The 25229-nt window shown below is 39.3% G+C and overlaps 1 protein-coding gene across 1 annotated transcript in view; it reads right to left on the reverse strand.

Annotated features, from left to right (window-relative positions):
- The window catches only part of HOOK3 (hook microtubule tethering protein 3), a 96849-nt gene that overhangs the window by 1036 nt on the left and 70584 nt on the right, over positions 1 to 25229 (reverse strand). Inside the window, exons 14-21 of the mRNA XM_007455462.1 lie at positions 22927 to 22996; positions 20169 to 20309; positions 15777 to 15864; positions 10491 to 10525; positions 5857 to 5939; positions 4648 to 4748; positions 3316 to 3420; positions 2417 to 2488 (exon numbers count right to left, since the gene is read on the reverse strand). Of these exons, the coding sequence (XP_007455524.1) occupies positions 2417 to 2488; positions 3316 to 3420; positions 4648 to 4748; positions 5857 to 5939; positions 10491 to 10525; positions 15777 to 15864; positions 20169 to 20309; positions 22927 to 22996 (695 nt within the window). The remainder of the gene's footprint in view (positions 1 to 2416; positions 2489 to 3315; positions 3421 to 4647; positions 4749 to 5856; positions 5940 to 10490; positions 10526 to 15776; positions 15865 to 20168; positions 20310 to 22926; positions 22997 to 25229) is intronic.

Consider the following 25229-nt stretch of genomic DNA (forward strand, 5'->3'; position numbering starts at 1 on the left):
CAATAGATTATAATAGAGATGGATCTTTGGAATGCATTATCCATACTCAATCATACATACTTCCCTTTCGAATCAAATGCATAAAGTGATTTTCCAAGAAAAAAAGGGCAATTGATTGGTAGCAGTTGATTCACGTGGGGATATGGAAATCAGAGGGTTTAGTCAGAATAGAAAACCACAAAAGCACTTGTTCTTTCTTAGGGTGGAAAGTCACACCAGGTATAATACATACCACCACGCTGCTTTTCTTCACAGGCAGAATTGTTAAGGGAAGTTCCTGACGGCTGGCCCACACAGCGGGCCCAAGGAGCGCAGGGGTCCTTCCCGAGGACTGGAGAAGGAGGCCTACCCGCTTAGAAGGGGGACGAGCCCACCTAACGGGCCTAGGGCACCTGAACAGGAGGGAGAACCTGCGGCGCTCTCTAAACACGGAGGAGTAAACAGTGAGGACCCTGAGTAGATCCGGAAAAAAAGGGTTTCGGTTCTCATTTAATAAGCTAGCGAAGAACCCTGGCTAGAGAAGCAGGAAGAACTGGGAGCGGCAGCTTTGTCTCACCGGTGATTGGAAGCGTGATGACGGGAGGAAGCGGACGCCGGCAACAGGGAAGGAGGAGAAACAGAGCCGGGAGAGAGGCGGGGCAGGCGCCAGAGGCGCTGGGCAAACCCGCACAGAAGGCAGAAGGCAAGACAAACCTCCCAACTCCCGTCACCTCCAGGGAAACTGGGGGCATGGCTCTGCGTTTCAAACAGACCCCAATGCACAACATTCTCCACTTTCCCCATGAGAAAACCCAGGATGTGCTTTTTACTCAGTTTGGAATTAAAGCATTTAAGGATCTGAATAAAATGGACAAATATCTATTGGTAATATCTGTTAATTTGGCTACGTAAATTAACAATTATATTTTATCTAAAATATACCTTTTTAACTTTCACATTCTAAACAACTTATTCAAATTCTAGACTCCCCTTCAAGATCTCAGTATCCATCATGAGGCCATTCCCTGAGATACTTAATACCTTTTCCCAGCACTCACCATCCTCACTTCCAGTTCGGTTGTCTGGGATGCAGAACTTTCTGAATGTATGTATGAAGCTGTTACCGGCTGCCCTATCTGAACATAACTTGTGTGATCCTACTGGGAGTTATTCCTTCACTCTCTGCAGAGATGAAAACTAGGATTCTTCTTTAATACCACGTCACAGAATAAATCAGTTTTGTTCCATAAGAAACACAATATGTGAAGTCATAAAAATCAATCAGGTATATGAAATCACTAATATGGACTGAGGGGCAGAGCTCCCAGATTGCTAACATTAACCTTGAAGGAGGACGAAGAGGAAACAATGTGGGTGAAGTCAGGACTAGTTCCCAGAGACCTTCCTTAAATACAGGTTTTTCTTATTTTTTTACATTTTAATTTTCAATTAATCTATATTTGTTAACAGTAATGGTAATGTAAACCCACTATGATTTCCTTTTTTGTTTTTTAAAATTGTGATAAAAATCTTAAATATGTAGTTTTAACCAAGGCAAATATAAATGTGGACATGTCATAAAACTGTATGAAATTTTGACAAAGTTCAAATCACATTGTTAGGAGACCTGGGACACGAACCTTTCAGATACAGTATCAATTATAACTGTAAACTGGTATAATTTACAATTGTAATTGTAAAATGGTACTGTGCCAGTAACACAACTACAGGGTCAGAGGGGTATGATGAAAGGAATGTGGTCCAACTTCCTATCTCAGGCAGCTAACGCTTTGAAAAGGCAGAGTGGTCTTATTGGGAAGAAGAACAAAGCAGAAAAAGAAGAAAAGTTCTAAGAAAAAAAAAATTGAAAAAAGTACAGCATTCTTCAAAATCCATAGCTCTTCATATCCAGAAAAGTCTTAATGAAGCCCAAAATGCTGATAAGCATTTATTTTCCCCTGCAATACGTTTAAGATTTTTTGTTGGAAAATTCAATTTCAAAACCTTCAGCTAGCTGTTCAGGGTCTAAGACCGTGAACATTTACCAAAACCTGAGAGACAGTTAAACTATTTTCATTACAAGTACCGCTCCTGCAAAGGCACTGAAATAGTCCCACAAAACAAAAGCTACTGTATCTGTGTTTAGATATTATTAAAGTCCCTACCCCCTGAGAATAAAATGGTCCTGAGAGACAGAAATTTTTCTATCCTCTAGGACAGGGATAATGATGTGTCCACAATGTTCTAGCCCTGTTTATGGTGGTTCCTGTATCTGTTGTTTGGCCCTAAGAGCAGCATTAGGGTGTTGTTAGTGTGTGTTAGGACAGTAATTACTTTCAGATTCATTTGGTAGAATTACTTCTACAGTAAAGGGAGTATAATAAATGATACACATTCACTGAATCTCGCAATATGTTTTGACGTGTTATTTTCTTACCATATTGTACCAGGCACTAACAATATATTTCTCCTCCATCTCTCTTTGACTCTTTGTTTTCTCATATTCTTTCTAAAAAGCAAGCACATGTAAGCATGTTAAGATGAAAAACAATTCAACATAAATAGAATACTCACAATAAACTATCTAAGTTCATGGGCACAACTGTACAGTCAGCTCTCTATATCCATGGGTTCCACATCCACAGATTCAACCAACCCCAGATCAAAAATGGTAAAACAAACAAACAAACAAACAATAAAAACAACCAGGAAGTTCCAAAAACCAAAACTTGAATTTGCCACGCATAGGCAACTATGTTTTTTTAAAGTATGGATATCTTTTTAAAAAATTAATTAATTAATTATTTTTGGCTGCGTTGGGTCTTCATTGCTATGCACGTGCTTTCTCTAGTTGCGGCAAGTGGGGGCTACTCTTCACTGCGGAGCGTTGGCTTCTCATTGCGGTGGCTTCTCTTGTGGAGCACGGGCTCTAGGCGTGTGGGCTGTAGAGTGCAGGCTCAGTAGTTGCGGTGCATGGGCTTAGTTGCTCCGCAGCATGTGGGAATCTTCCCAGACCAAGGCTCGAACCCATGTCCCCTGCATTGGCAGGCGGATTCTTAACCACTGCGCCACCAGGGAAGTCCCCATAGGCAACTATTTACATAGCATTTACATTGCATTAGGTATTATAAGTAATCTAGAGATAGTTTAAAGCACATGGACGATGGGCTTAGATTTTATGCAAATAACCACATTCACCACTTTCTACGAGGGACTTGTGCATCCATGGATTTTGGTAACTGTGCCTCGTGGATGTTGAGGGACCACTGTGCATAGCAAAGCTTCTAGAATCGAAAATGAAAATATCAAATGTCTTATCATATTACAGTAAACTACCTCCAATGAATGGAATTGCCGATCCCGTTCGTGGAGCTGATTTTTAAGAGCTTGTATTTCTGGTGCTGCTCCTTGATTTTGTTTAGGATCTAAAGTACGGATAACCTGCAAAAAGTAATAAAAGAAAAACTTTAGAAGTCTCAAACCCAAGGAGTGTAATATCTAAGGAAGCAGTCATTTATAAAAACGATAAACCTTATGAGACTCAAAAGTTATCTTTAAAATCTGAATGTATAAAATGATATTCAGTTGTTACAATTTTTAATTATATAAAATTTTAAAATTATGTGAAAGTCAGTGATAAAAAGTAATTCTGGCTTAAAATTAATCGCACTACAGCACACACTGACAGCAATCTTCCCTTTTCCGTTCCTCTAACTTGGTTCAGGGGCCTCTGCCTCTGACCAGATGTGCGAGGATGGAGCAGGTCCCAGTGCTCCACAAGCCTGTCTCTGTGGTCCTTCTCCTTTGCCAGACGCTGGGTTTACACACAGGCTGGCGACACAATTCTAGCTGGCCCACCAGAGGGCTTCTGGGAAGGGTCTTTGCTTTTTGGCTCAGCAGTTTTACTATCAAAAATGATCAACCCCATAGAAAACTTGAAAGAGCAGAATAAAAACCCATTTCCTTTAACCCAGATTGACCAACTGCAGCACTACCACCTTTGTCTCATGACACGTGACCCTCAAGCACTTCAACACGCATCTCGTTAGACTAAGGACATCCTCCCATATCATCTGTAAGAAAGTGAACCTCTCTATAAGTCATCACGATTCAGCCCAAATCCACATTTCCACAGGTGTCCCCAATCCAGGATCGCTGCATTTGGCAGGGAGGTCCCTTTGGGCTCCTTTACAGGAGAACAGCTTCTGGTGTTCCATGACGCTCCAGTGCCTATTTCTGCTTTCATAATGTGGATTCTCATCCCAAAGTCTGGATTTATCTGATGCCTTCCTGAAGGTGTTACTTAACTTGCTCCAGTAACCTCCTTTTCCCTGGGAACTGGAGCTAGGCCAGAAGCCCTGAGCACTGCCGGCAGCAAGGCTCATCTGGAGACAGAGGCGGGCCCTCCCACCAGGCACAGCGGATTTTGATAATTAGGCAGGGTGGGGCTGCCACTCATTTCCCACATAGAAAGGTGATTCCCTCTTGGTAACGAGTAAGTAACCTGGGGCAGGGGTGACCTGTTTTGATCACGGCCTCTTGCTCTTTTTTTCCGAAAGACTCCTCGTGTCCTTCTGTGTGAGAGGTCACCATTCAGGCACTGTATTTTGAAACATCAGCGAAACACAATGAGAAAGTGCAGTGAGAGGCCCGCAGACTCACACTTACACTTTTGGCTTTCTCTAAGTATTTTTTATATCTTTCTTCCATTTGCTTCATTTCCTCTTCTTTCTTCCGTAAAGCTTCTTGTAATTCTTCAATTTTTAAGGCTATCGGTGAGACAGTAAAAAATTAAAAATTTTTTAGACCTAACAACTTGAAAATATTTCAACTGACAAAATAGTAAACAGCTTTGAGAGACTGTTTTGTCTATACTTATATATAATTTTATTTTTTTAAATTCACAATTTTTTAAACAAAAAGCTTTTCTTAGAAATAAACAAAAACTACACTATGGAAGTGCACAAATTAAAAAGTATTCATGGATGGTTGAAGGGATAAACAAAATGTGGTCTATTTACACAAATAGTTGATTATTCAGCCTCCATTCTGATACACGCTACAATATGGAGACATTATACTAAGTGAAAATGAAAGCCATTATGTGAAGTGAAAGAAGCCGGACAAAAAAGGACAAATATTGTATGGTTCCACTTATATGAATTACCTAGAAGAGTCAAGTGCATAGGGACAGAAAGCAGAACAGAGGCTACCAGGGGCTGGGAAGAGGGGAGGAGGGGAGTGGTTAACAGGTAGAGAGTTTCAGTCTGGGAAGATGAAAACGTTCGGGAGATGGACAGTGGCTGTACAACAGTGTGAACGTACTTAACATGTCACTGAACTATATACATTGGGCTGGCCAAAAAATCGTTTGGGATTTTCAACACATCTCATGGAAAAACCCGAACGAACTTTTTGGCCAGCCCAATACTTAAAAATGGTTAAAATGGTCATTTTTATGTTATGTATATTTCACCACAATACTAAAAAAGCAAAAGTCTGTGTCCTGCTCCCACATCCACAGAGAAGAATTAATAAAGTCAAGCTACATACGGGTGTAAATATCAACCAAAGGAAAAGTCTGGCTGACTTACACTGTGAAAAAATTTCATAAAATATGCATTAGCATCCATTAAGTTAATGGAGTTAAGGAAAAACTCACAACTAAATTAGAAATTTAAGAAATACTGTAAAGGTGATGTGTGTGTGTGTGTGTGTGTGTGTGTGTGTGTGTGTGTGTGAACTCTTTCTGTGAACAGGGCAAATTCCTTAATTGCTAGAAAATATAATAGGGCCTATTTCTAAAAAAACCAAATTTTATTTAAACTCATCACTAGCGCTAACCGACTGAAAACTACGCTAATTGGGAAAACTCACAGCTGTTGTTAAATCTCGGCTCAAGGTCCTCGATGATGGCTCTCTTCTTCTGCAGCTCATTATTGGCCTCATGCAGCTTCTCTCTGTAACAAAAGATGTTAACATTCTTACCTACTACTGTTTTGCATTTTTTTCACTTGAAATGAAAGATACAAATTCTTTCTTTATGGGATACACTAGCATAGCACACACGTGCTATGAAACAAAGATGAAAAGACTAATCCAACATAAACATATTTTCTAAATGACAAAAATCTCAGAGTTTGAAATAGTAGTCTTTCTTTTATATAAACCTGCACAAGAGGTTAGAAATAACTTAATCTTTATTGTTTCTAGGAATAAGGATATTGTAAAAATTAAATTTAAAACTTTGCTGAGGTTTTATGCAAAACTCTTGTTGCAAAAAAATTGAAGCTCCTAAAATAAGAATAGAAAGAACAGTACACGCCAATAAAAAAGAATAAATTAATGGTACATGCACCCATGTGGAGAGATATCATAGAATAATGTTGAATAAAGTCAGACACAAAAGGATAATACTATATGATTTTTTTTATATGAAGTTCAGAAAGTGGCAAAACTAACAAAGGGTGATAGATCAGCAGTGGCTAGTCTGGGGATGTAATCAATTAATTAAAAGAGAACAAAGAATCCTGGGGTGTTGCTGGAAACATGCTATATATTGATCTGGGCTACCTGGCTATGTAGGAAAACACTCATCAAGCTGTAGACCTAGGAACTCAGGATTTGTATACTTTATTGTAAGGTATATTCAAATATAAAAGTAAAAGAATGAATGAACAGAAGTTTTTTCCTAGTATTTACATAATGCATAATTCTCTATACTATTTAGTGCGGCACTCTGTAATATGAGAGGGAAAAAAGGCTGCAAAAATTGGAAAATACAGAAAAACACGAAGAAAAAAATAGAGTACTTTGTCTATTTCTGGTCTTTTCTATGCATAATACTTTAATAAATCTTTGTTGAGGGTATAGACACACACACACACACACACACACACACACACGCAGACATATGTTACACAAAATAAATATATACAGTTTAAATAAGAAAAACTAAGCCCAGTGAAGAAAAAGGTTAAGAAATAAAAATTATCCCAGAACCTTAAAAATCCCATGCGTTCCTATCTCTTTTCCAGTGGTAACCAAAATCAAGAATTTTAACCATTCTCATGATTTTTGTGATGGGCCTCTGTGTATATTCCTGAACACTACACATTGCTTAATTTTGCCCTATTTTTACTTTACACATTAATTATACTGTATGTACTGTTCTGTGACCTCCATTTTTTACTTAACACTCTGTTCTTGAGATTCATTTACGTTCATGTGTTAGCCCTGGTTTATACCTTTTTATTGCTGTACAGTGTTCTATTGTTTGAATATATCTCAATCTATTTATCATTTTACAGTTGGTGATATTTGTATTGTTTCTGCTTTTCTGTGATTAAAAACAATGTTCTTTCTTGTTAAACACACAACTTGTGAGGATAGAAGTGTGTCCAGACATTACCCAGTGTTCTTGAGCTCCTATGTTGTTTCTACTACTGGCCATGAAGGGATGCATAACTGTTACTGAACTTGCTCTCCTGCTAATAACAAGCAGGAAGCTGGGCAAACTATGTAAAACAACTGTTTCAGAAAGTGGACAGTAGGCAGTACAAGATTCTGATCCTCAGGGAAAGAAAACAAGAGTGGGAACCCCTATGATCTCTCTGGCTTTCTGTCTGCAGTCAGAAGGAGATCACAGGAAGGGTGTGCCCATCCCCCTGAGCTGATGACAAAGAGATTAGAACGTGGGGAGGCAGATGCGGCTAGAATTTTTGGAGCCAGAGTAAGAGATGAAAGAGCTATGTAAGAAAAGATCACCATAAATTGGCATATGGGTGCGCTTAAGTGTTTGGATTAATACTAAATTGCGTGTTTCTAGGAATGGACACCATGAGGTTTGTCAAGGGACAACTACAGAAGAATGAAAAATTACTGGGGCGCTGAGAGGGAAAAATCCCAAAAGTCCACACATTTGAGTTCCAACTAGTCAGAGTTGTGTTCTCACTGAAACTGAGACATTTGGTAGGGACCTCAAAGTACAGAGCTTTTCAGCTGGGGACAATTTTGCCCTCTTGGGGCTGTCTAGAGATAATTTTGATTGTCACAACTTAGGAGGGTGTTACTGGCTTCTAGTGGGGAGAGGAAAGAGACACTGCTGAATATCCTACAATGCACACAACTACCGCCTACAACAACAACAAAAAATCATCAGAGGGAAATGAATAATAACTAAATAAACCACCTTATAGTCACTTTTTTTTTTTAAGAAGATGTTGGGGGTAGGAGTTTATTAATTAATTAATTTATTTTTGCTGTGTTGGGTCTTCATTTCTGTGCAAGGGCTTTCTCTAGTTGTGGCAAGTGGGGGCCACTCTTCATCGCGGTGCGCGGGCCTCTCACTATCGCGGCCGCTCTTGCTGCGGAGCACAGGCTCCAGACGTGCAGGCTCAGTAGTTGTGGCTCACGGGCCTAACTGCTCCGCGGCATGTGGGATCCTCCCAGACCAGGGCTCGAACCCATGTCCTCTGCATTAGCAGGCAGATTCTCAACCACTGCGCCACCAGGGAAGCCCTTATAGTCACTTTTTAAAAATAAATGTTTGAAACTGACAAAAAAAACCCCCAAAACCCCAATGTTCTTTCACACTTTCTTCTAAATGTCTCCTGGTAAACATGGACCATAGCATCTCTAGGAATCTAGGGTATACATAGAAAAGTAGAATCAACGGGTCACAGAATATATGCATGTTGCAGTTTACTAAATAAACTGATGTATATCCCTACCAGCAGTGGATGAGAGTTACCAGCACTCAACATCTCTGGCAATACTTAGTATGTCTGATTCTTAAATTTTACCAATTTGTTGTGTGTAAAACAGTCTTGTTGTAGTGTTAAATCTGCATGGTCATTCATCTTTTGAGATGTCTGTGGGCTCTGTGGTAGGCTGAACTGTGTCTCTGAAAAAGATATGGTGAGGTCCTAAGCCCCAGAACCTGTGAATGTGACACTATCTGGAAATAGGGTCTTTGCAGATGTACTTAGTTAAGATGAGGTCATACTGGATCAGGGTGGGACCTAATCCAATTACTGGTATCCTTACAAGAAGGCCATGTGAAGATGGAGAGAGAGATTGCATCTATGCACCAAGGAACACCAAGGGTTGCTGGCAGCCACCAGAAGCTAGTAGAGGGGTACATGGAACAGATTCTCCATTAGAACTTCTAGAAAGAACCAATTCTGCTGATACCCTGATTTCAGACTTCTAGCCTCAAGAACTGTTAGAGAATAAACTTCTGTTGTTTTTAGCCTTGCAGTTTGTGGTAATTTGTTATGGCAGCCACAGGAAACTAATACAGGCCTCATCTTCACTAATAAATTCTTTTTGATGAAGATTTTTACCATGTAAATGAACACAGAACAATGGTCAGACAGTAGTTTTATGAAACCACAGGTATTCTATTTTCTGCAATTAAGGGATGGGAAATGAAAAAAGGACAGAATTCAACACTAAATTCTCACTGCAGGTAACCTCACAGTGGCTGGAAGGTGACAGGTGCTGTTCTAGTATTTTAAGAACCTGCCCAGTGTTAGACTTGCCCTAGGAGTGTCTCACTTTCCCATATAAGAAAGGAAAGAAAGGAAGGAAGGAGGAAAGAGAAAGAAAGAAATTAGGATAGCACGCAGCAAACTGCCAGACTACAGAATTCTTCCCAATGACCACTATGGTACCCAGGATGTCTGTTTACCACAGTCTAACCCTGTAAAGCTCCACCAGGCTGGCAATCCACGGGCACCCACACTCAATGTCTGCAAGGACAGAGTTTTGCCAGAAAGTGATAGGAAGGATTACAGCAGTTACTGGGTGCAAGAAAAATGACAAAACACTCCTAACATTGTCAACCTCAGATATGGAAGATTTCTTCTTCATGAGAAAACAACTGTAATATTTAAAAATTTAATCTTTTAGATCAAAAAGTCATGTTCAGGTATGTTTGCAATTCAAGGAAATGTTTGAAAATCTGCTACTGATAAGCTTAATAATACTTAAAAACATTTACATAAAAAGGAAGCTTCAGCTGGCCAGACTCTAGAGCTGGAAAATTCAGCCCGCGCGGCCCGTTCCTGCATAGAAAGCTTGGTTGGGACAGTCACAGCTCTGGTTTACATACTGCCTGTGGCCGCTCTCTCGAACCTCAGAGCTAAGTGGTTGTGACAAAGACCACTGTTTGCAAAGCCTAAAGCAACTACTCTTTGTTCCTTTCAGAAAACATTTCCGACTGCTGATCCAGAGGGTCCCACACTCCTAACTGGGATCATTAAATACTATCGTGAAGATATAAAACCCTGGAATCTCACTTGAGAAAACAGTTCTAACACAGTAATTGTTTTTATTTGAGGACCTGGGGTGAAGATGACCCTTTAGATACTATTAATGTCTCTTATAATCTTCTATACCTTCAGGGCCACCCATGCCACTGCCTAGATACTCTGTAACCACCAACACAAAACACTGATGTTTCACTGGACAATGTAACAATGAGCCTCAATAGCTTTTATACTTACAGATGTTCTTCAAGCTTCTTTTTTAGAAGAACTGACTAAAAATGGAAAATAAAAAATAGTTTATTACTTAACATTTTAACTAATAAATTAACTAATTAAAAAAAATTAAGAATACAGTAGTAAATAACCGAGTGAGCCCTCAGTAAGTTCTCTGGTCAAAGAGCTGAAAATACACAATGTACCCAAGTTTATTTCTCTTTGATAAGGGAGACAGCAGCCTATAAGTGATAACAACGATCAGTATAAAATACCCATAAACTGTATGTCTGAATTCTCTATTTATAGTCAGGGAAATGAATAAAAAAGCCACTTACGTACAGACCTAATATTCCTGGATGCAATAGGCAAGTAGAACTCTAATAATAATAGACTGTCCCTAAGACATTTTTTATCTGCTATATTTTCCTTGCATCATGGGATCAACTTCCATAAACACTGAATTAATCAGAAGTTTCTGATATGCACAGGTTGCAAGTAGTTTATGTGACAGGATAGGAACATGAAAGATGGGATATGGACAGCATTTAATATGCTGGAGAATGCAGCTTTGACTGGGTATTTAAAAAAAGAGTCTCCTGAGAAGCAGGAGATCAGAACTAACCTAAAATAAACAAAGAATAACGGCATTCCATACAGGACCACCAGGTTTCATAATTAAACTCAACGCTTGTAGGGTACACATTACTAATGAATTCTGTGAAACAGTTCACATTGAGATAAATAGTTACATAATTAATTCAGCCAAACCCAAATAATACGGACTTAGGAAACAAACTGTCCAATCAGTCAAGAGCAGCACGGAGGGGAACATACCCATCACACCGGGCTCTTCCATTTTCAGTCCCCTGACTTGATAGTGATTACTGTCATCGCTTATTCGAGCCCATTCTGACACAGCTCTGGAATATTCAAATGCACTTTTTTGCTGAGTATGTCAACTACAGCTAGGTTAGTGGACCACAATGTCCTCTACCACTGCTTCCCCCAAACATAGAGAAAGATGATAACCCTGATGACTTTTTATTTTTTAATAAATTTCTTTCTTTATTTATTTTTGGCTGCATTGGGTCTTTGTTGCTGTATGCAGGCTTCTCATTGTGGTGGCTTCCCTTGCAGAGCATGGGCTCTAGGTGTGCGGGCTTCAGTAGTTGTGGCATGCAGGCTCAACAGTTGTGGCTCGAGGGCTAAGAGCACAGGCTCAGTAGCTGTGGCGCACGGGCTTAGTTGCTCTGCAGCCTGTGGGATCTTCCTGGACCAGGGCTTGAACCCGTGTCCCCTGCATTGGCAGGTGGACTCTCAACCACTGTGCCACCAGGGAAGTCTCAACCCTGTTGACTTTTGATTACTGCTCCTTCCTTCTCCAGTACAGAGGGTAAAATGAAAATACTTTAAAAAACATCTTAGCTTTAATTGTGCATTTCTGTCTTGATTAGGCTCTAAGCAAAATTAATTTTTAAATCTGAGATAATATATAATAAAATGATTATGTCATGAGCAGTTAATATGCCAGGCACTCACTCAAGTTTATCATGTGCACTGTCTCATGTCAACCTCACAACCGTGAGTGATACCAGCCCCATTTCATGGCTGAGGGAGGTGAGGCTGCGGAGACATTCAGGGGCTTTCCAGAGGCAGATCCCAAATTAAAACCCAGGCCTGCCAGACCCCGGAGTCTATACTCCGGGGTATATACTCCGGAGTCTATACTGGAGTCTTCACCTCCAGTGAAGCCTCTCCAGTGGAAGACTGTTACTCTCATAAAATGTGGCAGCAGGAGGCCAGACTGTGACAGCAAGCTAGCTTCAAAATACTTTATAAAAACAAACTAGTTATAACAATGGGGGTAGGAGTGGGATGGGAAAAAAAAAAGAAGCAGAGTTCCTTATAGCCTGACCTGTTAGGTTTTTGATATCCTTTAATTATCTTAATTGTAAAGGGCATAAACCTATAAGTAATATTGGTATATTCCTTTTGCATAAAACTCCTGTTAATTTAAAATTTCAACCACATCAACTATGATGGCAGATAATGTATAAATCAAAAAACTCTTCAATATATAGAAATGAATAGGAAGCCATACTTACAATAGCCTTGAGCAGAAACCATGCCAAGAGACAGAGAGGACATATTAGTATGAAGCAAACACAGCAGCCAATAGAAGGAACGATTTAGTAATTCATGAACAGAAGTAAAAGACACGCATTTTTTTCCAAAAATGTACATTTTTCTTTCTTCTAGGGTCTCCTCATCCTGTCTTGTTCTCTGGAGTTTTATACACTGTGGCTAGCTCAAATTATCCATATGCCTGGATATAACAATGCTTTTCTGCTTCCATGCTAAAAATAAATGACATAAAAATAATAATAAAAATGTGTAAACCACACTACTCTGACTTAAGGTCACATGAAAGGATTGTGCTTTTGATAACAGAAATGGGCAGAAATTACGTTGTTCTTTAGAGAGGATCAATTCCATTTGGCAGGCTGCTCTGTGCATTACATATTCTGAGAAGCAACACTGTAGGTTGGGTGAAAAGAGAGGAGACAACAACATTGAACACCTGCTGTGGGAAGAACCGCACGTCGTGGATCACACTTTTCTCCACATTATGCTGAGCCCGCCTTCAGAATGAGGCAAGTTTCTGCCTGAATCTTTACAGAGAAAACAGCACTGAGAGAATTTTCAAGAATTTAGAGCAAAACATCTCATTAGCATCTGAGCAGTCAAATAAATTGACTAATTTATGCAAATAGCACTTTTAGGCCTGGGAACTCATTTCTGAAATATGGCCTCTTAAAGCAATGACACACAGCATATTTAATTAGATTTGATAGCCACAGTGATACCTAATCAGGTTATGTAAAATTTTTTTTTACAGAATAAATACCTTTCTTTATGTTTAAATGTAAGTAAGAACAGCAAGTATAATGGTTATTATAGTCTAACACTCAGGTTGAGTGGATACTGATGTTTTGCCATTTTTCATTCCTAGGATCTGCACACCCTTCCCCTCTCTACCATAACAAATGAACAGAAAGTCTCCTCAAAGTTTTCGAGACCAAAACGAAGCCTACATTTACCTCAGTTTAAGGGACCTAGTGATTTCACTGAACTAAGAAATGTTACCCGCTTTGGTTCACTGCTAAGACCCTCTTAGTTTTACTAGTATTTTCATACACGAATGGTGGTTTTGCTTGTGATTTAGCATTCTGGATAAAGGCATGCTTGAAAGTAAGCCATGGTATTTCAAACTAGTTCCATTTTAATAAGGGGATGATGTGGTTTAAATGTTGGTGAGAATTTTAGGAATTGGGAATCAATGTGGGGATCTAAGAAGAACTACCACCACATCAGAGGATAAATTACAGCCCATCATCTCAGAGAGCACGCTGCCAACATAAGCCAGATGGGTGCGTAAGAAACATAAAATTAGGTCACCAGTGAGCTTTTTATACCTCACACTCTCAGGTTTTAAGTAATATGCTGTTTTGTTTTTACACCCTCTTACGTTACTAAGGCTGGACGGAACTAGATGTGTCTACAGTTTTGACGCAGAGTGCCCCAAATGACTCTAACAATGAAAACAACCAAATCAGTTTATACTCAAAAGCCAGAGTTTACAGCCAATTACTCTGGCAAAAGGAAAAAAGTTACCAACTGACTGAAGCAAAGATTAAACTTCAGTTGTTATCCCCTCTTCACACTGGTTTTGAGCCCTTTTACAGGTGTAGCTCTATTGTATACAGCTCATTAAATGTAAGGGATTTGCAAAACATGATTGATTTATGCCTGCATCATGGCCTGACTACTATGAGCTGCCCCAGCTCACTGTGAGGGGCGGTGAGCATGGAGAGGTGGGGAGGACCCTGTTCCCGCCTCGGCACACTTAACTCTTTTCTAGGTGAGTGCCCGCCAAGCAGGCAGGGCTAGGGCAGAGGGGCAGAGTGCTAAGGGAATATTAAAATAGGGCAGTGCGCTTATATCTGAGAAAGAGAGAGAGAGAGAGAGAGAGAGAGAGAGAGAGAGAGAGAGAGCGCGTGTGCGCAAGCGGGGACAGGGGAGTATGTGTGTGTGTGTGTGAGAATGTGCGTGAGTGTGTGTGTGTATGTGTGTGGCGGGGGGGGGGGGGGGGGGAGAGGGGGTCATAAACAGCTTGTGTTTGGAATCCCCTGCAACCTGGGAGCCCCGACAGACGATGCTCTGCCACAGAGAGTCCCTGAGGACAGCTCCCGGCCACGTGGGTTCTCTGCAGCCAGACTCCAGGGCCCAGACCATCCACACTGCAAGCGATGCAGCTGGACGAGGCACAGCCCGTTAATCCAGGCGAGTTCTGTGCAGGAAGCTTGGCTTCCTGATGGACATTCGCAAATACAAAGGCCTGAGGTACGATCACGCCCCTTGAAAACGTTGCAGCAATAGAGTACAAATTCAAGTCACTTGTTTAATTATGAAGCACTTTTCCTGTGAAGGTATATCTGAGAGAGAGAGAGAGAGAGAGAGAGAGAGAGAGAGAGAGAGAGAGAGAGCGCGTGTGCGCAAGCGGGGACAGGGGAGTATGTGTGTGTGTGTGTGAGAATGTGCGTGAGTGTGTGTGTGTATGTGTGTGGCGGGGGGGCAGGGGGAGAAAGAGGGATTCATAAACCTAGAGGTGGTAGGATTTTAGAAATGGCATTATTTTCTTTCTTTCTTTCTTTTTTTTTTTTTTTTTTGCGGTACGTGGGCCTCTCACTGTTGTGGCCTCTGCCGTTGTGGAGCACAGGCTCCGGACGCGCAGGCTCAGCGGCCATGGCACACGGGCCCAGCCGCTCCGCGGCATGTGGGATCTTCCCGGACCAGGGCGCAAACCTGTGTCCCCTGCATCGGCAGGTGGACTCTCAACCACTGCGCCACCAGGGAAGCACGGCATTATTTTCTTAAAATCAATTTTACAACGAACATTGCTACTTGAACATGCTAAGTTTCTATCAGCACTGGTTTTTTTTTGACCATAGGGAAAAACCTATACTCTGAATACTGAGGTGAGCACATGTAAAACATAAAACCCCAATTAATTCTTTAGCTGATAACTACAAGTGAACTTCTAATTCCCAGGAGGGTGAATCTGAAAGAGACAATAAAGTACTGTCTGGTCCTTTTTATGAGGAATGTTAGTAAAAGGAAAACACGGTTTCTTTTCTATAACCACTATAATTACAGTTATTTTGATACAGACCATAAAATAAAAGTTATAGCTTTTCTGAACGTTATGAAACTGTTGGACCATCACTGGTACATATTAAGACTTACATCTTCTGCCTTTGAGCCTTGATCCTGTAAAGATTTTTGCAATTCTTCGACTTGTGACTGTACTTCTAGAAGTCTTTGATTCACCAGCCTAGAAATCAAAGGTACATTAATTTTCCAAGTTCTGACTAAACTTATGCCTTTTGCCTTAGGTTTTCACATTGGTTAGAGAAACAGTATAATGAGAAAAACAAAGTCTCATGTTATAGTCATAGTAGCTCACTTTTCTGGTTGTTTTTTGTATTGCTTAAAATGTCTATGATGATATCCAATGCAGTGTTTTGGTGGACACATTTTGTTGAGCTGGTATATTTATACACATATATTTATCTGAAATTCACTTCACTATAGGTTTATTCAAACTGAGTGTCAGGCACCACACTCAGCATAGTGCTAACAGACCCTTGCACTCGAATTTAGTGGGGAGACAAAATGTAAAGAAATAAAATACGAGCTAAATACTTCAACAAAGCACACAGAGGTACACACAGGAGTGACGGCTGCTCAGAGAAGCTAGGACTGCACCTAACTGGGTGGAGGAGTTGGGCTTCACTTGAATGGAGACCAGGCAGTAAATAAAACGCTTATGTGGTTAAGGGTGGAAAGGGGATTCAAGACCGAGAATTCAGCATGTCCAAAGCACACAGAAAGGGAGCGGGTATGAGGAGTTCAGGAACTGTATGGCTGAAGACTGAGTTATGAGGCGAAGGAAGGCTGGAGATGAAATCAGAGGAGAAAAGGAGAGGCTGGGACACCCCTCTGAGAAATGCAAATGTATTTTTATTTATCCTATAATCGGGCCTAAAATTTTGTTGGGATGGGAATAGCCCAGCCAGCCTTTAAAAATGCTGATTCTGGAGCTCAATCCCCATAAATTCTCTAGATCATTAGGATGCAACATTCAGGGGACCAGTAGGCCTTGGACGATGTGGAAGGGTCAGACAGTGTTTCAGAAAGATCACGCTGGTGTGAAAGTGGAGGATACCGTCTGGGAAGCCCCACCAGGGCCGGCACAGTGATCACGCCTCCCCCTGAAACAGAAGCCGTCAGAGGCGGGGTGCACAGAAAATGCAAAGGAATACAAGGAGCAAAAAGTAACTTAGGAGTCCAGTCTGAGCTACCAAGGACCATTTACTGAGAAAGGGAATACAGGAGGAGCAGGCTGAGAAAGAAGCACAAAGGACTTCATTTGGTATTTGTCGAAAATGAAGTGATGAGAGATGCCGGTCAAACAGCTGGACACCTGCAGCTGAAGCCTAGCGGGAGGGCTAAGCTGACTCTCCAGACGCAAGAGCCGTTCGGCAATGACTGAAGCCATGAGCATGAGTAACAGTGGCCAGAAAGAACGTGAACCAGCTCGGGGGAGGAACAAGACGGGCCACGGCAGACCACCAAGCAAAGGGCTGAAAGAGGAGCCTCGCCCTGGACAGTAATCTAAGGACTGGGAGAGACACAAGCGAGGGCTGTTCCTGAAACTGAGAACAAGTCTGAGGAAGGGGAAACGATCCACAATGAAAACAGTAAAGAGGGGAGGAGAGATAAAGTCCTAAATTCTCCCACTGGACTGGCTAGTAAGTACTTGAGGGCAATGAATATTTAGAATCCAAATAGCCAAGAAGTTCAGTAAGAAATTTTTTTTACTCAACAAGTGACAAGAAATTCTTACTGTAAACCGCTAGGTTCTATAATTTAGTGAGAATCACAGTAAAAAGGCAATAAATCTATAATAATAACTGATGTTTTTCACACAAAGGAATCTGTTTTTCACTCAGTGAAAGAATTATCTGAAAACTCACATTCAATATGGAACAGAGGTACATAAGTACGTTGCTAACTGTAACTTTGTTTAATCTTCTCAGGAAGCAATATGAAAAATATATCAAACTATGAGACTATTTCAACTATCCATCTTAGACATTTTTGAAATTATTCAGTCAAAAAATATTGTTACTAGGTGGAGGCCATCATAAATGTCATAAAACATAGTCTAACATATAGATTAAAGCATGGAGCATACATGTACACACACATGTATGAACCTATAAAAATATATGTAAATATATATGAAAAAATTTCAACTACAAAATAAATGAGGATTATAATGCTGACCTCATGGGGTTGTTTAGAAAACTGAGATAATATATAAAGGGTGTGCACATAGCAGGTACTCTATAAATGCCTCTACTTTCTTTCTCCCCCTTCAAGGGTTTAGTTAATCAACATTTTAATCCAAGTCTAATTACATATAGTTGTCAAGGGGGTGTAGGGAGAGGGTGAGCTTGAGATCACAACCTACTCTGAGAGGAAAGGGAAGGAGATCACATGTGCTTCCAGAGAGCTCCCCAAGCCGTTCCAGTACGGCTCCACTCTTGACCCTTCATGCCTCTCCTTACAGTGCTTGAGGGTCAACAGGTGTTACAGATTTTAACAAATACCAACTTGTTGGGAAAACTAACTGGAAAGGACTTTGGAGGTTTACTACAAACCTCTCCTTCTAAGGTGACATATGGTGGTGAGCAAATTGTATTTAAGGTCATACAGTTATGAGACTAAGTAGAACTGAAACTCTGCTTTCTTGGTGCTAACCCAGTGCTGTCAAAGAGTAAGAGGTTAAGGTACAGACCAGGTAATGTAAACACTTATTAAACTCAGTAAGAACAAACTTATGATAACTCACTTAAGAGAAAAGCATCCTGTGAGGAGAAGACAGGGAAAAAAACGTTTTATAAATGTGGCAGAAGATAAACTGGCAAGAAAGAGGTTAAGTAGAGCCTTTGGAGTCTGGTAGCCTGGGTCTCAGCCCAAATTCTTACATGTGTAAAACTTTAATAAAGTAAGACCACATGTTTAAAACACTTAGCACAGTGTTTGGAACAACACTGGAACGTGTTTGGAACAGCAGTTTAATAAATGTTAGCTGCTCTTATTACTAGTATTACTGTTACGGATCATAATACCCACAGATGGCAATAATCTAAAGGTAAGTTATCATCAGTGTTGTAATTTAACAAACAAACACAGCTGTGAATAACAGGGATTTAGGAGGTAACCAGTCATCTACATGCACGAGTCCTCTACGAATGACAGCTAGCTGTTCTATTTTGAAGGAGAAAGAGTAATAGCTATAAGGTCTGTGAAAAACAAGGCAAAGTGTTACAGAAAACGTTGTAGGTGTTGATTCACTGATAAGAAATTAGTGTTGGGAGAAGGCTCTCCCCACTAAGATGCTAAAAGACAGTGGAGGCCAAGGATGAAGGGGGTAACTCAAGGTGCCCTCACCATGGGCTCTGCATGGTTGCCTGCTGTCTTCTACAATTCCCATTCCTCCTCCTTCTCTTTTTCCACTTTTTCTAAGTATTTTTTAAAAGTATTCATTATCTATGCTCCTAAGAATTGATATAAAAATGTCTCCTTACGTTTATGCTTAATTATGCTCTAATAATCACCCTGGTATTTACACTGTTTGCTGATTCTCCCTCAGCAGCTTTAAAAATTAAAGTTACAGGAGGAAGGGTAGGATATGTAAAACTATCATAACAATTTTGACTCTCAAGACTGACTCACACCTGGGAAATGCCAAATCAATCAGGCAGAATAAGCAAAGAATCTGTAATATCACATAAACTGTGAAACTATTTATAAAATTGTCAAATCCCTCACAAATGACAGAATATCACAGCTCTAAGAAAAAGAAAAGACATCATATGTCTGGTATTTAAGAAACATTTCCAAAAAGGAAAAGAATGAGAGGATTGTCACAATAAAATATAAAAGTAGCCCTTGCCAGAGCAAGCTACTGGTTTAAAAGTAGTTTGGACAAACTGCCTACTGCAATACTCTTAAAACTTACAAGCAGAAAACTGATGTTTTGTCAAATTTGCAGATTCTAAATTCTCAAAATAATTGAATTGTTCATAAGATGGATGACTTCCTATCAGAGTCACAAGAAACAGATTAAAAAAAAAAAGCCCTATCAATTGAATCATGATGGATCCTACTGTTTTCCTCATACCAGTCAATTCTTTGAAACATTAGCTTGTAAAAACAGGGTAAACTCTACTAATATAAGCATGACTATGAAGTAAAATTGTCTCGAAAGACTGTGAATAAATCATGACTTTTTTTAATCCTCTAGTTTTAATTAGTGATTAAAAAGGGAAAATGGTAGGACTTTGGTATCATTTTGCCAGAAGAGCTAAAGACGGGAATGCTATTACAGAGAGACTATACTTTTGGGCAAATTTGCCCGTAAGTGGAAAAGTGGAAAAAAGTACTCTTGAAATGAAATGGAATAACACACTTTCACTTTTCAAACTCAAACCTTTGTTTAAGGGAATCAAAATCAAGGTAAATAGAGAAAACCAGTGTCTAAGCTGCTGCCACGTGCCTCCTTACCTGTTCTCTGTCTCCAGTTCATTCTTGCGTAGGCTGGCATCATCGAGAAGGCTCTGCAATAAGGTGATTTTTTCATTGTCTGAACCCTCTTGGTTAATTTTTAACATCTTATTCTCATGCTGAAGACGAATAAGTTTCTCCCTGAGAGCAGAAGAAAAACGGATTAACGTAGTTATCAAAATCCAGCTATGCACTGTTACAGATTTAATACATAGAACAGAAATGAAAAACAAAGTACCTGGAAAGAATTTAGCTCCTGTTGTAACTGGCTGAGACACTACATTTCAGGTCTTAAGCACTTTCTTTTTAGAATGGACAATCTGAAGATAACAGAATCCCCATATAGCATGACTTGTAATGAATGAGGTTTCAAAATCCTATTTCCTTTCTGATTTAAGCATTTAAGCTGTGAATGCACCTACATATTTGTTCTTTAGTTCTCGTCAACAAAATATCATCTCTAATGCTATGCTCTTACATTACCAATAATTTGGTGGCAAGATGTAACATTCAACGAAGAATGCCTTCAAGACATACAGTCCATCCATTCCTGTAGATATGGTAAAACTGCAGTCTTATAACAAGACAGATTATCAGAGCCAGGTTACTGGACTGCATTGTTTTGGGCTCTTTGCGTGATGCCAAATGCTTACACTGAGGGATGCTAAAAGCAACAGCCACACAAAACTTGCCACTATGAATACTGCAGGGATGATATAATTGAACATTAATTCACAGGACGATATCATTGAAGATATACGTCTTGAAGATAGAATTCGTCCTTTATGTTAGAGAGGGTCATCTCTAGAGGGCCGCATGAAGAAGATATTACTATCCATACCAGATGCTATGAAAAACTGTGCTTCTCATGGAAAAAGAAAAAAGAAAAGCGAAATATCAAACACACACAAAACATTCTGCTCTTATTTTGTAAACACTGTAAACCTTATAAAGTACTTTAACTTTTGCTATTGAAAAGATGAGAGTCAAATCTGTCACCCAACTCAAGCAGGTACACAGAACTTGATATATTTTGTAAATTGAAAAAAGTGACTTCATCATATTTGTCAATTACAAAGTAAAACAAGCTCATTGTAGGGTGAAAAAAAGATAAATGAGAAGAAAATACAAACCCTCCATAACCCCACAGTGTAAAATAATTACTGTTGAAATACAGCCTTCTAACTTTATGCATACGTACAAACATGCAAACACTTGTAAAAATGAATCTCACAGTACCTGTTACACTGGTATCTGCTATTTACACTTAACTTTTCACAATCTTTTCATAGCATTAAATTTTATACTTTAATATTTTAAATGACATGTTAAAATATATAGACGATCATTATTTAATTCACACCCAATTATCGGGCATTTAGATTATTACCAATTTTGAACTTTAACATGTTATTAATGATTAGCTTTATAAATATCCTTTTGTGTATATCCTTGGGTATTTCCTCAGAATTAATTCTCAGAAAAGTAATTTTTCTGTCAAAAGATAGGCACATTTTTTAGACAACATACACATTCTGCCAAACTGCTCAAAAGTTGTACAACCACAAGAAAAAAAATTTTTTGGTAATTATATGTGGTGATGGATATTAACTAGACTTAATACAGTAATCATTTCACAACATACACACATAGCAAATCATTATGTTGTATACCTAAAGGTGTTACACAGTTATATGTCAATTATACCTCACTTGAAAAAGATTGTATCACTTTAATCTTTTACTCCTAGTGTATGAGGTTTCCAATTTCTCCACACCCTTAACATCAGTGAAAATCATCACTTTTAACAGATTTTGCAAACTGGAAGAGCAAATTTCATTATGCATCAAGAATACTGACCCATTGTCTATGATATACATTGAGAAATTTCATCCTTTGTACTATTTCATTTTCTTGATAGCTCTTCTAGACATATTCTAGACACAGAGAATATTTTCATTTATATTGAGTAATACTCAATAAAACCCATTTTATTTGTTGAGTTTTTCTCATTGTTCTTTTGTCTCAGAACTTAAAAATCTAACTGCATTACCTATAAGCTTCCTTAAAATTTTCTTTTTGGATATAACCATTTATTTATGAATATTCATAAAAATAAGTGTATTTATTCATTCAACAAACTTTATTGGTCCAATAATAAAGTACCATGTCAGATGGCAGAAAAGTAAAAGGTATACAAGATGCTTCCAGAATTGGTGTTCCATTATACACCTTTTGTCTGTCCTTCTTAAACAAATGCCAACAACAAAAAACATTGTCTTTATTTATTCAATAAGTATTTCAATGCCTATTGCAGCTTTCACAGTTTATAAAACTTTTACACAACCATTATTTTAGTTAATACCTCCAAGGATGTTATGAAGAATCAAGGCTAGTGTCAATTTAAAAAGGGGGCAAATTAGCCCAAACAAGGTAAAAGCAATATTCAGGACTACTCATTCACCTTCTGATGGACAGCTGGTGCCTCCCTATCAATTTTTCATTCTTAAACATAAAGGCAGCCATATATTGAAATAAATGGAATATTTAAAATGCTATGACTAAACACAAATGTAAGGTACTACTGAGGGAAGAGTAGTAGAGACATGCTGACATGCTGAAATCATGGACATCTAACCTCGAGTTCGTGTTGAAAGTGTTAGCGATAAAGAAAAGGAACTGGTCCTCTATATTACAGAGGAGTATGTTTCTCCAAGAATATTGTACAGTGTGGCTGTGACCTTCACCATCTCCTTACCTGATTTCAGGTGTGACGATCTCTGCTGCCAGACTATCTGAAGATTCCTGACTTCCCAGAGGCATTAACCCTGTAAACAAACAATCATGGGTGCAAGGTTAAGAGAGGGCACAGCTACCTCCTTTAGTTCCTATATGAACTCCTACTCTGAGCATTAATTTTAACAGCTAAAATCTTTAATTCAAGTAAAAAACCATGTCACAGTTGCCTTACATGATTGCCTTTTACAACATTATTATTCTATCATTTTAACACTTTTTAAGGGTACAATTGAGTGGCACTAAGTCCCATGTTGGCGCTAAGGCACTATGTTGTGGAACCATCACTACTATCTATTCCCAAACTCTTTCATCACTCAAAACATAAATTCTGGAACCATTAAGCAGTAACTCCCCATTACTTTCTCCCTTAGCTCCTCGTAACTTTAATTCCAATTTCTGTCTGTCTAAATGAATTTGCCCATTCTAGACACCTCACACCAATATTTGTCCTTTTGTGTCTGGCTCACTTCATCTAACATAATGTTTTCAATATTCATCTATGTTGCACCATTTATCACAACTTCACTTCTTTATATGGCCAAATAATATCCCATTACACATACATATCACATTTTCTTTATCCATGTATCTGTCTATGGACACATGGGTTGTTCCCACCTTTTGGCTATTGTGAATAATGCTGCTATGAACATTGGTATACCAGGATGTGGTTGAGTCCTTGCTTTGATTCTTTTGTATATACACTTAGGAATGGAATTTCTGGATCATATGGTAACTTTTTAAAGAACCACCAAACTCTTCCGCAGTGGTTGACCCATTTTACGTTCCCACCAGCAAGGCAGGAGGGCTCCGACTTCTCCACACCCTCACCAACACTTGTCACTTTCCTTTTTTTTTTCTGTTTTGATAGTAGCCATCCTAATGGGTGTGAAGTGGTATCTCACTGTGTGTTTGCTTTGCATTTCTCTAATGACTAATGATGTTGAGCACTGTTTCATGTGCTTACTTATCTTCTTTGGAGAAATGTCTATTCAAGTCCTTTGCTTGTCTGTGAACCGCAAAGGACTTCTGCAGTTTCTTTTTGTTGTTGTTGAATTGTAGAAGTTCTTTATACACTCTTGACATCAATCATCTATCAGATAAATGATTTGCAGATATTTTCTCCCATCTTGTGGGTTGCCTTTTCACTATGTTGATAAGTGTTCTTTGAAACACGAAAGTTTTTAATTTTGATGAAATCCAACTTACCCATTATTTTTGTTGCCTGTGCTTTTGGTATCAATTCCAAGGAATCACTGCCAAATCCAACATCATGATGATTTTCCTCTAAGTTTTTTTAAAATTTTATAGCTTTAGCTCTTACATTTAGGTCTCTGATCCATTTTGAGTTCCTTTTTTGTGTATGGTGTAAGGGTCCAACTTCATGCTTTTGGATGTGGACATACAGTTTTCCCAGCACAATCTGTTTGAAAGACTCCTTTCCCCCACTAAGTGGTCTTGACACTCTTGTTGAAAATCAATTTATTGCATATGTGAGGGTTTATTTCTAGGCTCTCTATTCTATTCCACTGGTCTATATATCTGTCCTTATACCTATACATACTGTTTTGATTACTCTAACTTTATACTAAGTTTTGAAATCAGGAAGTATGAGTGCTCAAGCTTTTTTTTTCTTTTTCAAGATTGTTTTAGCTATTCAGGATCCCTTGAGATTCCATATAAATTTTAGTCTGGGTTTTTCTATTTCTGCAAAAAATGCTGTTGGTATTTTGATAAGGACTGCACTGAATCTGTAGGGTTTTTTCAGTATAAATTTATTTATGTTATTTATTTTTGGCTGTGTTGGGTCTTCATTGCCACGTGCAGGCTTTCTCTAGTTGCGGTGAGCGGGGGCTACTCTTGGCTGTGGTGCACGGGCTTCTCATTTTGGTGGCTTTTCTTGTTGTAGAGCATGGGCTCTAGACGCACAGGCTTCAGTAGTTGTGGCTCACAGGCTCTAGAGCGCAGGCTCAGTAGTTGTGGCTCACGGGCTTACTTGCTCCGCGGAACGTGGGATCTTCCCAGACCAGGGCTCGAACCCGTGTCCCCTGCATTGGCAGGCAGATTCTTAACCACTGTGCCACCAGGGAAGCCGCCTGTAGATTGTTTTTGGTAGTACTGTCATCTTAACAATATTAAGCCTTAAATGAACATGGGATATCTTCCCATTTAGGTTTTCTTTAATTTCTTTCAGCAGTGTTTGGTAGTTTTCAAGGTACAAGTGTCTCCCTGGTTAGATTTATTCCCAAGTATTTTATTCTT

This window comes from Lipotes vexillifer, unplaced genomic scaffold, assembly GCF_000442215.2.
Source record: "Lipotes vexillifer unplaced genomic scaffold, Lipotes_vexillifer_v1.1 scaffold414, whole genome shotgun sequence".
NCBI lineage: Eukaryota > Metazoa > Chordata > Mammalia > Artiodactyla > Lipotidae > Lipotes > Lipotes vexillifer.